The 12,383-nt window shown below is 26.2% G+C and overlaps 1 protein-coding gene across 2 annotated transcripts in view; it reads right to left on the bottom strand.

Moving 5' to 3' along the window:
- The window catches only part of LOC100215384 (digestive cysteine proteinase 1), a 12,783-nt gene extending 3,783 nt beyond the window's left edge, over window positions 1-9,000 (bottom strand). Inside the window, exons 1-7 of one of the 2 annotated variants that reach the window (XR_010642768.1) lie at window positions 8,708-8,996; window positions 5,801-5,973; window positions 5,052-5,289; window positions 4,268-4,448; window positions 2,207-2,409; window positions 454-545; window positions 203-364 (exon numbers count right to left, since the gene is read on the bottom strand). Coding sequence is in view for 1 of the 2 variants with exons in the window: in XM_065814679.1 (XP_065670751.1) it covers window positions 203-364; window positions 454-545; window positions 2,207-2,409; window positions 4,268-4,448; window positions 5,052-5,289; window positions 5,801-5,973; window positions 8,708-8,981 (1,323 nt within the window). In the remaining variant the exon portion in view is untranslated. Of the gene's footprint in view, window positions 1-202; window positions 365-453; window positions 546-2,206; window positions 2,410-4,267; window positions 4,449-5,051; window positions 5,290-5,800; window positions 5,974-8,707 lie in introns of both variants that reach the window. The other variant, XM_065814679.1, reaches the window with a different exon arrangement.
- Window positions 9,001-12,383: the final 3,383 nt, after the last annotated feature.

Genomic DNA, 12,383 nt, shown 5'->3' with positions numbered 1-12,383 from the left:
ACTCAAAAACTATTTTCTAAATCTAAAGTTTTAGAGCAACAAGAGTTCAGAAGTAAAAAAAAAAAAAAGAAGCAAAAGCAGCTCAATTAAAACTTTAATTTAAATTTTTTCAATTAAATTAGAAAAAGTCAGTTGAATAGTTTCCATTTAACTTGTGATGAAATACTTTGAATATATTTTAAAATTTAAAAAAAAAACTTACAATTCCTAAGTAGTTTCCATAACTGTCATCAGTAGCAATACCTCCATGTTTCATTATATATTCAAAAGCACGAAATTCTTCACCACCATCACAACCATTATTACCAAAACCCCAAGAGCAATCCATTAAATTTTGTTCAGAAAGACGAACTAAACGACCAGTCTAAAACACAAATTATTAATATAATTTCAATTTTTGTACAATGACTTAACTAAGTTTTACACACTCTTTACATAAATAATATTACTTACCTTTAAAAAAAGAGCTCCCTCAATAGTGCCAGTAGTTCCAAAACTCCAGCAAGATCCACAGACAGCTTGATCTTTAACAGGTGTAACAGCACCTGTTTATTTTAATTATGAGAAAAAATGAATTCAAACTAAACAATATTTATAAAATAATAACGTTAGTTTCTGTTTAGGAAAAGTACAATGTAATTGGTCAAACTAGAATGTAAAGGTCAAACTAAAAAGTACTGGTTAATCTAAAAAATACTGGTCAAGCTAGAAAGTACTGGTTAAACCAAGTTGAGAAGTTGATCAATTTTTAAAAAATAATTAACTTCTCCCCCATCCACTAAAAAAAAAATAATAATCTGTAAGGACCTGCAACTGATTTAATTAGAACAATGAATCATAAACTTTTACCAAAAAGCATTTTTACAAACTTTTGTTTTTTGTAGTAGGAAAAGGAAATTACTATTAAGGGTACTTCACAAAGGCTTTAAAACTTTATTCACTGAGCACAGTGATTAAACAGCAAAAAAAGCATGTTAATGAGGTGAATTATAATCAAAACCACAATTCATTAATGATTTGGGACAGATTCAAACTCAAGACCCTCAACTCAACTCAATCCCTGATTTTAAGTCAAACCACTAACTATAGCACTAACTATTAATTGTATTTTATTAATTGTAGCGCTGGTTGAGAACCTCATCTCTAGAAAACTTTTACCTTAAGAGTAGGGAATGTAATCAAAGATCTTGCCAAGATGAAACCTATATCAAAAGTATATTAAAGTAGGTGGTTAAAGCCAGTCTGCAGACTTTATGTATCCACAATTAAACTGCACAAAAGGTTAAATTTTATAACTCAACTCATTGTCATTTATTACGGACCAAGTTGGTTTGCTATTAAGTTTAAACCCCTCTGCTCTAATGGACCAAAACATATGTTTCTGGCCTAACACTTGTTGAAATATTTCACTTTATTGTTTATATTGTTAAACTTTACATTAAATGGAATAGTTACTTCGCTTATCCTGAAAATGTTTTTCATCTATGAGGACTGGCCTCAATCAGGCATGTTAAAGTACAGATTCTTTAATTAAGAAACCAACTCTCAAAAAAAAACTTTAAAATAAGAAAATTTCATCTTAGTCATTAGCATTTAAGTGTGCCACTTAAATGCTAATGACTAAGATAATCTAATTAACTGGAACATTTTTCAAATCACAGAACCACTATTTACATTCCAATTAATAACCGAACATATTGTTGATTTAACTCTTAAAATTAATGCTTACTCAAACCAGACACAAAGTTTTGAACATTAAGTTAAACTTGTAAACAATGATACTAAATATTAAATAAATGGATCAGAAGCAAAAGGTGGATTCACAGGCAAGCATTATGTCAAGAACAATAATAGCTTTCTTTGATACAAAGAAATGTTTTGTAGTTATAGATAACAAGCAAACTACTACATTTTTTATTGCTTACATTTTCTTAATATATCTATGGATATATGTTTTAATTCGATTAAGTTTAAAAATCAGTTTTCCATAACAAATTTATTTTTCACTCCAGCCTAATTCTCATTATGTTTTTTTTGTTTTAAGTAATAAATTGAAAGTTTTTTAGGTAACAAAGTACACCACAAACCACACTTTAACCAACCCTTGGAATTAGGAAAAATGAGGTCGGCAATAATATCTAAAGAAATCTAAAAAAATAACAACCAATATATTTAAAAACACAAATTAAACAATCAAAAAACATACCAAATAATCTCCAATTAATATCAGTTGGAAGATCTGAAACTTTCATAGTTTTTATGAAAGGTTTAGCATTTGAAACGTTTTTTTCAGATTTCTTTGAAGTGCGTCTTCCACGTAATTTTCTTAATTCATCAGGAGAATGGTCTGCAAGATGATTGACTTTTAGCTTAAAAGTTAGCTTTTTGCGATTCATTGAATTTATATATCTATAAATATAATTTATATACCTATAAATATAATATACATGAAAACATTAATGAATAAAGACGCTATGTCGCAAAAATACAAATTTCCGTTTTTTTACACAAAATAAAAGTTTTAAGTAAAGTTCTTTCATATGTACTTAATAATACTGCACAAAAATGTGCTAAAATACCATTTTCACAGTAAATAAAGGATATAATTCACATCAGTTCACTCAAAACAAAATACATAACATGGATGTAGGTGTTAATGGACTTAAACACATTTTTCATTAAAAAAGCTATTTTAATTACTATATTGTTTAATAAATATTTACATATCTTTGCTATAGAAAAACATCTAGAATAAAATAGAATAACATCTAAATAATACATAAAACCTTCTTCCACTTATATTGTACATATAAAAATATAAAACACCACATAATAGGACATATATTGCAAAAAAAGTATTGCATTATCAATACTTAGGGCTACCATAGTCCTGATTTTTACGGAGGAGAGCCCAGCGCTAAACTAATTAAAATTAAAACTTTTATTGCGTTCTCCAGCGAAAAGATCAGGACAATGGCAGCCCTATCAATACTTAAATCCAGTGTGTCACTGTACAATGTCAGGGTTAAATATAACATTAAAATAGGAGCTAAAAAAAAAATCTTATAAACTAAAGCAAAAAAAAAATTTTTTTAGTTTAACTTTCCTTGAATTTTTTTAAAAATTTGTTTAAACTATTGAAATAAACTGGTGCAATTTTATTATTTATGTAAGTTTGCGTAATTTAAGCAATTATTTTTAATAGTTTTTAAATATTCTTTATCATTTTTACAAATTTAAAAACCTTTCATTAATTTATTCAAGTATTGCAGTTTTTTCAATTTTTTTTCACAGTGAAAAAAAAATTAAAAAAAATTATTATTAAAAAGTATTACTATTATCAACTATTATAACAAGGAACCTTAATGCATTTTCTATAAAAAATAAACAATTAAGAATAATTGTCTTGACTTATATTAATGCATAAATAATATATTAATGCATAATTACAGCCCCTTAAAACAAAAGAACAAAATCAAGCAACTTTACAACAACAAAAAATTAATAGGTAACTTAACAATACCAAAAAAATTAGAATGTTTGATGAGAATTTAGTTATTAAAAACTTAAAAAATTTATCGAAAAAATGTATTTATTAAATAAATAATTATTTAAATGATAAATGTAGCTCCCAAAAAGTACAGTCAATTATCAGAACAGGTAGTCAATTATCAATTAACAGTACAGTCAATTATCAGAACCATTATTTTAAAGATTCCATGACTTGAAATAAAATTTGATAATCTCCAGATGATCAGTGATCACTTATCTAAATAGCTCACATTTTGCTGAACTAATTAGTAAAAAATTAAAGATTTCAAATAAAATTTAGTTTACCAAACTAATTGACAATAAGTAAAATATGTTAACAATTTAGTAAATAAAAGCAACTTTTATATATTACTAATTTTCAAAAAAAACTTAAAATGATTAATAAAAATTTTAATTTATACAATAATTTATATAAGTATATATATATATATATATATATATATATATATATATATATATATATATATATATATATATATATATATATATATATATATATATATATATATATATATGTATATATATATGTATATATATATATATATATATATATATATATATATATATATATATATATATATATATATATATATATATATATAAACACACATACACACACACACATATAATATAAATTCACCATATCCAATATAAAATATATACAAATATGCAAAAAAAAAAAAAAAAATATATATATATATAAATTTAAATTTACCTGAGGTTATGTTTAAATGTATGTTTTCTTGACTCTTCATGTTCTTTTTCATATTTCTTAATAAACTCTTTATACATAGACGGGAGATGGGATTGATCTTCAGGGAATATGAACTCTCTCATTGGATTGGATACTATTTGAGCTTCATAACCTGGTCCAGGAAAACCATGACACTCCATGCCTATAAAATCAGAATAAAAATGACAAATAAACCATGATAGAATAAAAAAAAAATCAAACATTTATATGTCAATGACAGTTAAATGTAACAGATATGTCACCAATAATCATGATAAGGCAATTAAATGATAAAACATCTTAATCACATTATTATTTATTATTAACTTATTGATATAACAATTTATGTTAATTTTTATGTTTTATAAAAGTTACAACATAAGCAACTTAATACTGCTGATCCTTAATGCATTGAATGGATTGATTAAAAAAAAATGTCTTTTTTTCAAAGCATTGAATAAAATTATGTCCGGAAGTTTTGTTTCAAACTTTTCAATAAATAATTTTAATGAAACAAAATCTTTTTATCTTATATATGAAACATTTTTTTATAAACTTGTTAATTCCTGTTATTTATGTTTACTTATTTATTCTAATTTAGATTTGGCATTATCCATTTTTACTACCATTAATAAAAAATTATTTAGATGTGAGAAGCATAGTAAAATATATAAACATTTACAAGTAAACTAGAAAAACTAGAAAATACAAAAATTATATTTACAATTTATTAAAAATATGACAAAATCTATTTAAAATGAAAAACCTTTTGTTGGCTCATCAAAAACATCATCTAGATAATCTGTATTCAAATGAAAATATCTGATTTTATATTCATCATAATGAGATCCAAGCAAAGAATCATAACCAATCATTTCATAATAAACAGGTATGCTTGAATCTTTCTTTACATAAAGTGTATAAACATTATACTTGTTGTCATCGCCATATTTATACTGCCATATGTCCACTTTAAAATCCATAAAAGCCTTTTCACCAGTATACTACAAAACAGATTGTTATAATTGTAAAACAAATTATATGTTAAAAAAAAAAGAAATATAATGATTCACTTCATTAAAAAGAATATTTGCAATGATCTGGAAACATACACAAAGTTCAATCTCTACCATGTCTTTGGCAACATTGTATCTAACTTGCTATTTAACACAGCAGCCTTGTTTGCACGAGCATATTTTGAAGTTAAAGAGTTGAGAGAAGCTTGCAACAACAATTTAAAAAGGAATAGTGTACTTTACTTTGGTGGCCATTTGTTAAGGCAACAAATATATGTTATAAATATATGATTTATATTAAAACAACAAATTAAACCTAAGAACTCTAACAACTTTTTATAACTTTAACCTTCAATTTTATGCATATTTATTTCAGTATTTAATTTTATTACCTAATAATAAGTGAATACAAAAGAATGTTGAATGACCACTAATATTAATAAAAATTATAAATGCTTTCTTATACTAAATAAAACAAAAAAAATCAGCAAATACTAACAGTAAAGTTTTCCATGTCAGGTAATAGTGATTGTGGTAAAGCTGGCTCTTCGCTTGTGCCACTAAGTTCAAAACAGTTTATTTGATTTAGCTGAACTTCATTTGACATTGGAGCAACTAAGAAATGTGCTCCAAATTCACCCTTATCTCCGCGTTGAATAGTTTTTGAAATGCCTAAAAAAATATTAAACTACTATATATATATATATATATTTATATATATATATATATATATATATATATATATATATATATATATATACAGACCTACATACACACACATATATATATATATATATATACTTTATTAAATAGATGTCATTAGACTGAAATAGCTATCTGCAAGGGCTTCAATACATACAATAACTGATGACTTGGGCAGGTATTATTTAATTAATGGCTTGGGCAGAATGCAGATGTGAACAACTGTACCTCTTCAATATATATATATATATATATATATATATATATATATATATATATATATATATATATATATATATATATATATATATATATATATATATATATATATATATATATATATATATATATATATATATATATATATATATATGTTATACAAAAAATAATATATTTATGTACAATTATTGATCTCATCAACAATACTTGGTTTAGAGCAGTATTAATACTAATTCAGTAATAAATTCTTTCATGATAAAGTTGGTGATAAAGGCTAATTAGTTTGTTTTTAAAATCATGAAGAATTATTGATACTAACATTTGTTTGTTGGATTACATCTTGTTGTTGATTACATCTTGTTGTCTTGGTTGTTGGATTACATGTTGGATTACATGTTTGTTGGAGACAATGGAATACTTTAAATATTTGAAATTTCAGTTTCTAGGATTGGTATAACTTTATGCAAATTTTTAACTTGCAAAATACTGAATGAAATAACTAAAAACAAAAATAGTGATAAATTCAATATTCTCGCCATAGAGAAGAAAAATCAGCGACTTATTTTCTATAAAACATGTTGATGTCTAAACTAAGTCAATTTAAACATAAACAAATTAAAATCAGTTTGATCATAAATAAAATAATTTCTATAATTTATTCCAATAATACCAACAAAAAAAAATTTGACGCATGCTAAATGTAATAGCAACACTAAATTTATGGGTAGGAGTAGATGTGGGCCATGTATGGTTATGTGGCCTAAGTTAAATTTTCTGGATGGGTACAGAAATACCAAAGGAAGATACCTATTGTAACTCTTCGTCATATATCTTTTAAATCACAAATTAATCACAATTTTAATTTTAAAACATTAGTTCCATTGAACTTTATGATTGGGGAGGGGGAACACCCCTTTTCCTACAACAATAGATAAAACAATTGTACACCTTGTTATCTAGTAAAACGTGTTTTTATACCATATCTCTAATTTAATAATTATATCTCTAATTTAATAACAAAAGAAATTTTTATTACTTTTGAAACATTTTGATATTAGGGTAAAGTAAAATGCATTTTTAGGCAGTAAAAATTGTATTGCAGCTCCGCTTCTGCCCCATTGATTAGGCAAGGGTATCAGAGCCACTTTCAAGTTTTACATCAGTAAATTATCATATATTGATACCACTTTTATTATTAAAATTTTTTCTTTCAGATTTTCATTGAGGGAGGCAGAGTAAGAAGTCCCCTCCCCCATCAATATGTACACTTCTCTAATACTTGCTGTAATATAATAAAAAATGATTTTTATCTTCCATAATAATTTTACTCATTTTAATAAACGAAATAGTATTTATAAAAATAAAACATTTTTTGATACTAGGATGTGTTGAATCATCACCATCACATCCCCACCTCCTTAACTCTTAAACACACTTTTGATATTTAGTTAGGAATTTAAATAGCAACAACTTTTTGTATATATATATAAACTTGCAATTGAAAAAATTAATATAATTTATGGGAAAATATGCATTTTTAGCAGGGATGCGGAGTCCCAAAAAAGACTCCGGATTTGAAAGTCATAAAAAGATTACTTCTTTTTTGTTTTTGAGCTAGGAGCATTAAAAAAGCTCATGGGCTACTAATGGGATTCTAGGAGCTTTAAAAAAGCTTATGGGCAACTAATGGGGAAAAAGTCAAGACTTATAGGTCAGAAGAACAATCATTTTTTCAGCCCGGAGTCCTTGGGTATAATGGCGGCAAGGACTCCGGGACTCCAGGACTCCGGGCTTAAATAAACAAGAAGTTCCAAGTCATTAAAAATCATAAATTTTTTTCTTATAGCAGATCATTTATCAACCAACATGTTTAGAGCTTCTGGACGCCAGAGACCAAAAAAAATAAATAATAAAATTATAAAGCCGGAGTCCTTCTGCGACTCCGTATCCCTGATTTTTAGGTGGTGAAAGTTTACTGCGAAAGGTTATTGTGAAATATTGGGTTACGTAATTTACGGACGATCCCATTGTAGACCGGCATTAAAATAAGAATCGAAGTAGTTATAACAATTTAAGTGAAGAAAATTTAAATTTTGATCAGTTTCTTTAACAAATCTATTTATCAAATATTTGTTACTTAAAATTAAATTTTATAATTTCAATTTATTTTCTTTACAATTCTACAAAAAGTTATGACGTTTTAAGTTAAAACGTCATAACTTTTTCTAGAACTGTTTAACTTTAATAACTTTTTTTCGTATAAAATACTGTATTAAAGATCTTTCCTATGATATATAATACTTTGGTCAATTTTAATTAATTTAAAACCAATTCGCGCAACGTACTACTTGGTTTTTTTTTTATTTTAATTTACTTTATATTACGTACTTATTGGTCACAAGTTTTGATCGGCACGAAAAAATTATGAACAGTATACTTAATTAAGCTTAATTTATCTATTTATTAACTATTGTTAATTACTTACCTTCATAATAGTCAATTCGACTTTTTTTTGCTTCAGCATCAAACCAACCAACGAAAGGCTCGTTAAGTTCAGCGTATGGTAAACTCAAAATACCATCCACTCGATAGCGACTTGGCCATTCCGGCTTTTGAGGTGTTGGTGATTTGCGTTCAAACTTCAAATATCTATGACCAGAACACAATCCAAGCAGACTTATGCACAAAGCAAGCTGAAAACTTAATAACATCATCTTGAAAAATTTTATAACTGCATTAAGCATTGTTTGTTCACACATTTTATTTTTACTTTATTTACAAATAGAGCTACTTTTACTAAAATCAAATTTCAATAAAGGTAAGTATTTTTTATAATAACATGTGTGCCCACATATTGTCACGCGATATCCAAGTGACATGTAATCAGTCACAAGACAAAATATAACTATTTAACAGGAAATCAAATCAATATTTTTTATCTCAAATCCAAATTTTATACCCAAGTTTCTCTTTTTTTTCTAACATTGTTTTGATTTTTTCATTTTCCCAATTTTTGACTTTTTAAGCAGTATAAATACAAATTAGCCAGTTAAAAATCATTGTTAATTTACAATTGTGTTAAAAACTATTTATAAATGACGAAGGTTTTCTACAGTTCTTTCAAAAAAAGATCTCTAGGATACTAATAAGTAAAATTTAGATCAACAAAGAACATACTTCATATAATATTATTTGGTTTTATGTTCAAATCTAAAATCAATTTGTTCCCGGTTTTTGAAAATTTTTATTGTTTAAATGCTTTTGTTATAAGATTAAAAAAAAAACACAAAAAGTTCAAAAAAAACAAAGTGTCAAAAGACTTTTTTAAAAGTGTAAACATTTATCCACTGAATTAGAAACAAAACAAAACAAAAAATAATTATTGTGCATCTTCATAATATACAAAACATAAAAAAAAGTTTTTTAAAAAAGGCACGTGTAAAATTGGAGGGTAGCCCCGGACACACAGTTTAACCATAATTTTGCCTCTTTTTTACCTGTGTGACACAAATATGATATATAATTAATTAGCATTGGAATGTTCTCAACACATTTAAAAAAAAATTACCTTTCAAAATTGCTTCTTATAAACGTAACTACCGACTACTATACAGACTACGGAAAAAAGACATACGAAAACTTTTCAATTTCTCTGTAATATGCAAAACTAATAATAATAACGATATAATTTCACTGAAAGGAGGTAATCCACTGTTATCTAGGGTGGTAGCCCTCGTATCCAGTAATCCAAATGGTTAATTTGAAAATAGGCGATTTTAATACTTACAAGTGTGTGCAAGAAGCTATAATCGTAGATTTAAAAAAGTTAATAGAAAATTTTAGAACGGATAATGCAAACTTGACTAAAAGAGTTCTTGATTTAGTGACAGGTAATTAGACAAAGAAAGTAAAAAAGATTCCAGATCAAATAATTAATACTATCGTAAATGAAAAATAAAAAAAAGAGATAAAAGAGAAAATAACTTGGATATTTTCGGTTTAGAGGAATCAGCATTAAGTCATAAAGTCAAAGCAATCGAAGAAGATAAACAAAATATTGAAACATGCAAAAGATACAATAGATTAATAATTGTCCTTTTTCAGCGACTGATAATGAATCTCAAACTAATAAATTTATTGATTGTCTTGAAGATTGTTTTCTTTTTCAATGTGTATGTGAGCCAACTTTCCAAATAGAAAACTACAAATCAACTAATTTTCTAGACCTTAGGTTAGGTGGGGGTAAAGATCCATACTTCTTAGTTTTGGGCTAAATGTGCCCAATTTATAAATTTTGGATATTTTAAAATTGCTTACCACCAGAAGGGTGGTAAATAATAAAAAACAAATAAAATAGCATTTTTTATTTTCTCATGAAACCTTTTCCATAACATGAATAAATGTATTCCAAGAACAGTTTAATAAAAAATAATTTTTTTAAACTTTATTAGGTCAAAAAAAAAGTTGCTTTACAGAAATAAGAAAAATATACTTATCAGGATTTTTTAAGTACTCGGTGTAGTTAAGGCAATTTTAAAATATTGTAGCGTCTGTATGATATTTTGTTAACTACCACATATTTCCGTTAAATAAACAAGCTGTAAGTTATAAAAAGACGAAAAAAATTAAAATAATAAATTTTGCGGTATCATAAAATATAAATGTTTGTAGCGAAAAAACCCAGAGCAAAGGTTCTTTTTTTAAAAAAAAAAATCTTCTTAAAATCACAATCGCTTGTCCAAATTTGAATGAAATTTTAAATAAGTACGTTTTTAGGTGAAATGAACATTATAGTTTAATAAAATGATCTGTTTTGATCGTTTAATAGCAACTTTCCCTAATTATAAGCTCTTTCTTAAACGAAATTCTAGTGTTTTTTGTAAAAATTGATAGAAATATTGTGTTTTGACAACTATATATAGTTAATATACGTCATGACCGATTAGAACTAGGATTTATAGTGGGTTACAGTACTTTTTCAAAAGATTTTACTAAGTTCATGCTAACGCTGAAGAGCGAAATTGATCTAAAGACTCAAAAATGGTGTTTTTTAGATTCACGATTAGTAGTAGTAAAAAGGTTTTAAAAATTATATAAAAAAAGAAAAGTTTCTTTAAATATTAAAAAAAAAACACCCTGCACCACCAAAAGTTGTTATAGGGTAGGGTGGGGCAAGATGCCCCCCTTAACAAACTTTAGCGTATATAACAAATACTTTTACATTTTCTTGTAATTTTTCTTTTTAATATCAAAGTCTACTTATAAGAGAAGACATTGGTAAGATAAAATAACTACTTTATTACTGGTGATAAACTTTAAAATTAAAAAAACTAATAATTGTGCAAGGAGACATCTTGCCCCAGTCGTGGGGCAAGATGCTCCAAAGAGTGCATCTTGCCCCAAACCTTTTAAACAGTTGTTAAAAATAACTATCAGTTAAAATAAAAGCTATTAATAGTTCTTTATTAAAACGCTTTACATTTTATTAAAATAACTGAAATATAAACACTGCAATTATTCTATGCAATTGTCTTAAAGATAAATAACTTTTTTTAATTTATATCACTAACATAAATGTTCAAATAACATATACATGATTATGATTCACAGTAGTAGCATAAGTCTGAATCATCTGGACCACATGAAAAGTGGTACCAAGATGTACATTTACTACATTGTGTCCAATCATCAAATGGTGGCACATTGTATGGACAAGAGCATATGGTGCATAAAGTTGTATCAGTGATAAAAAGAGGCAGAAACCATATCTTATTTCTTTTTCATTTGTTTCTTTATGCCATTAGGTCTTTCTGCTTTCTGCTTTTCAGGCTTTTTCACCTTTTTTGTCTTCAAATTTATTGATTTCATTTTTTGCTTGATCACCTTATTAAGTGCAGCTTTTTCTTTACGCAATATGACTGCTTGTTGCTTTTTTTTTACATTGTTTTCATGCTCTTCTAGTCGCTTCTTGAAAGGTGAAGAAGTAAGGTTTTCAGCTGACTCTGTCTTTCTCTTTCGTTGTTATAAAACAGGAATTTTGGGACGTGGAGAAATCTTTTCCAAAATATTTAAGGGAGAATTAAGGCCAAGATAATCATCAACAATTGGCAAAACTGCATCATCAACAGCCTTCAATTTTGCAGCAGTAGTTGTTGTGCTCA

The sequence above is a fragment of the Hydra vulgaris genome, chromosome 12 (assembly GCF_038396675.1).
Source record: "Hydra vulgaris chromosome 12, alternate assembly HydraT2T_AEP".
Lineage (NCBI taxonomy): Eukaryota > Metazoa > Cnidaria > Hydrozoa > Anthoathecata > Hydridae > Hydra > Hydra vulgaris.
The sequence above is the reverse complement of the archived record's forward strand: the minus strand, read 5'-3'. Positions and strand labels throughout refer to the sequence as shown.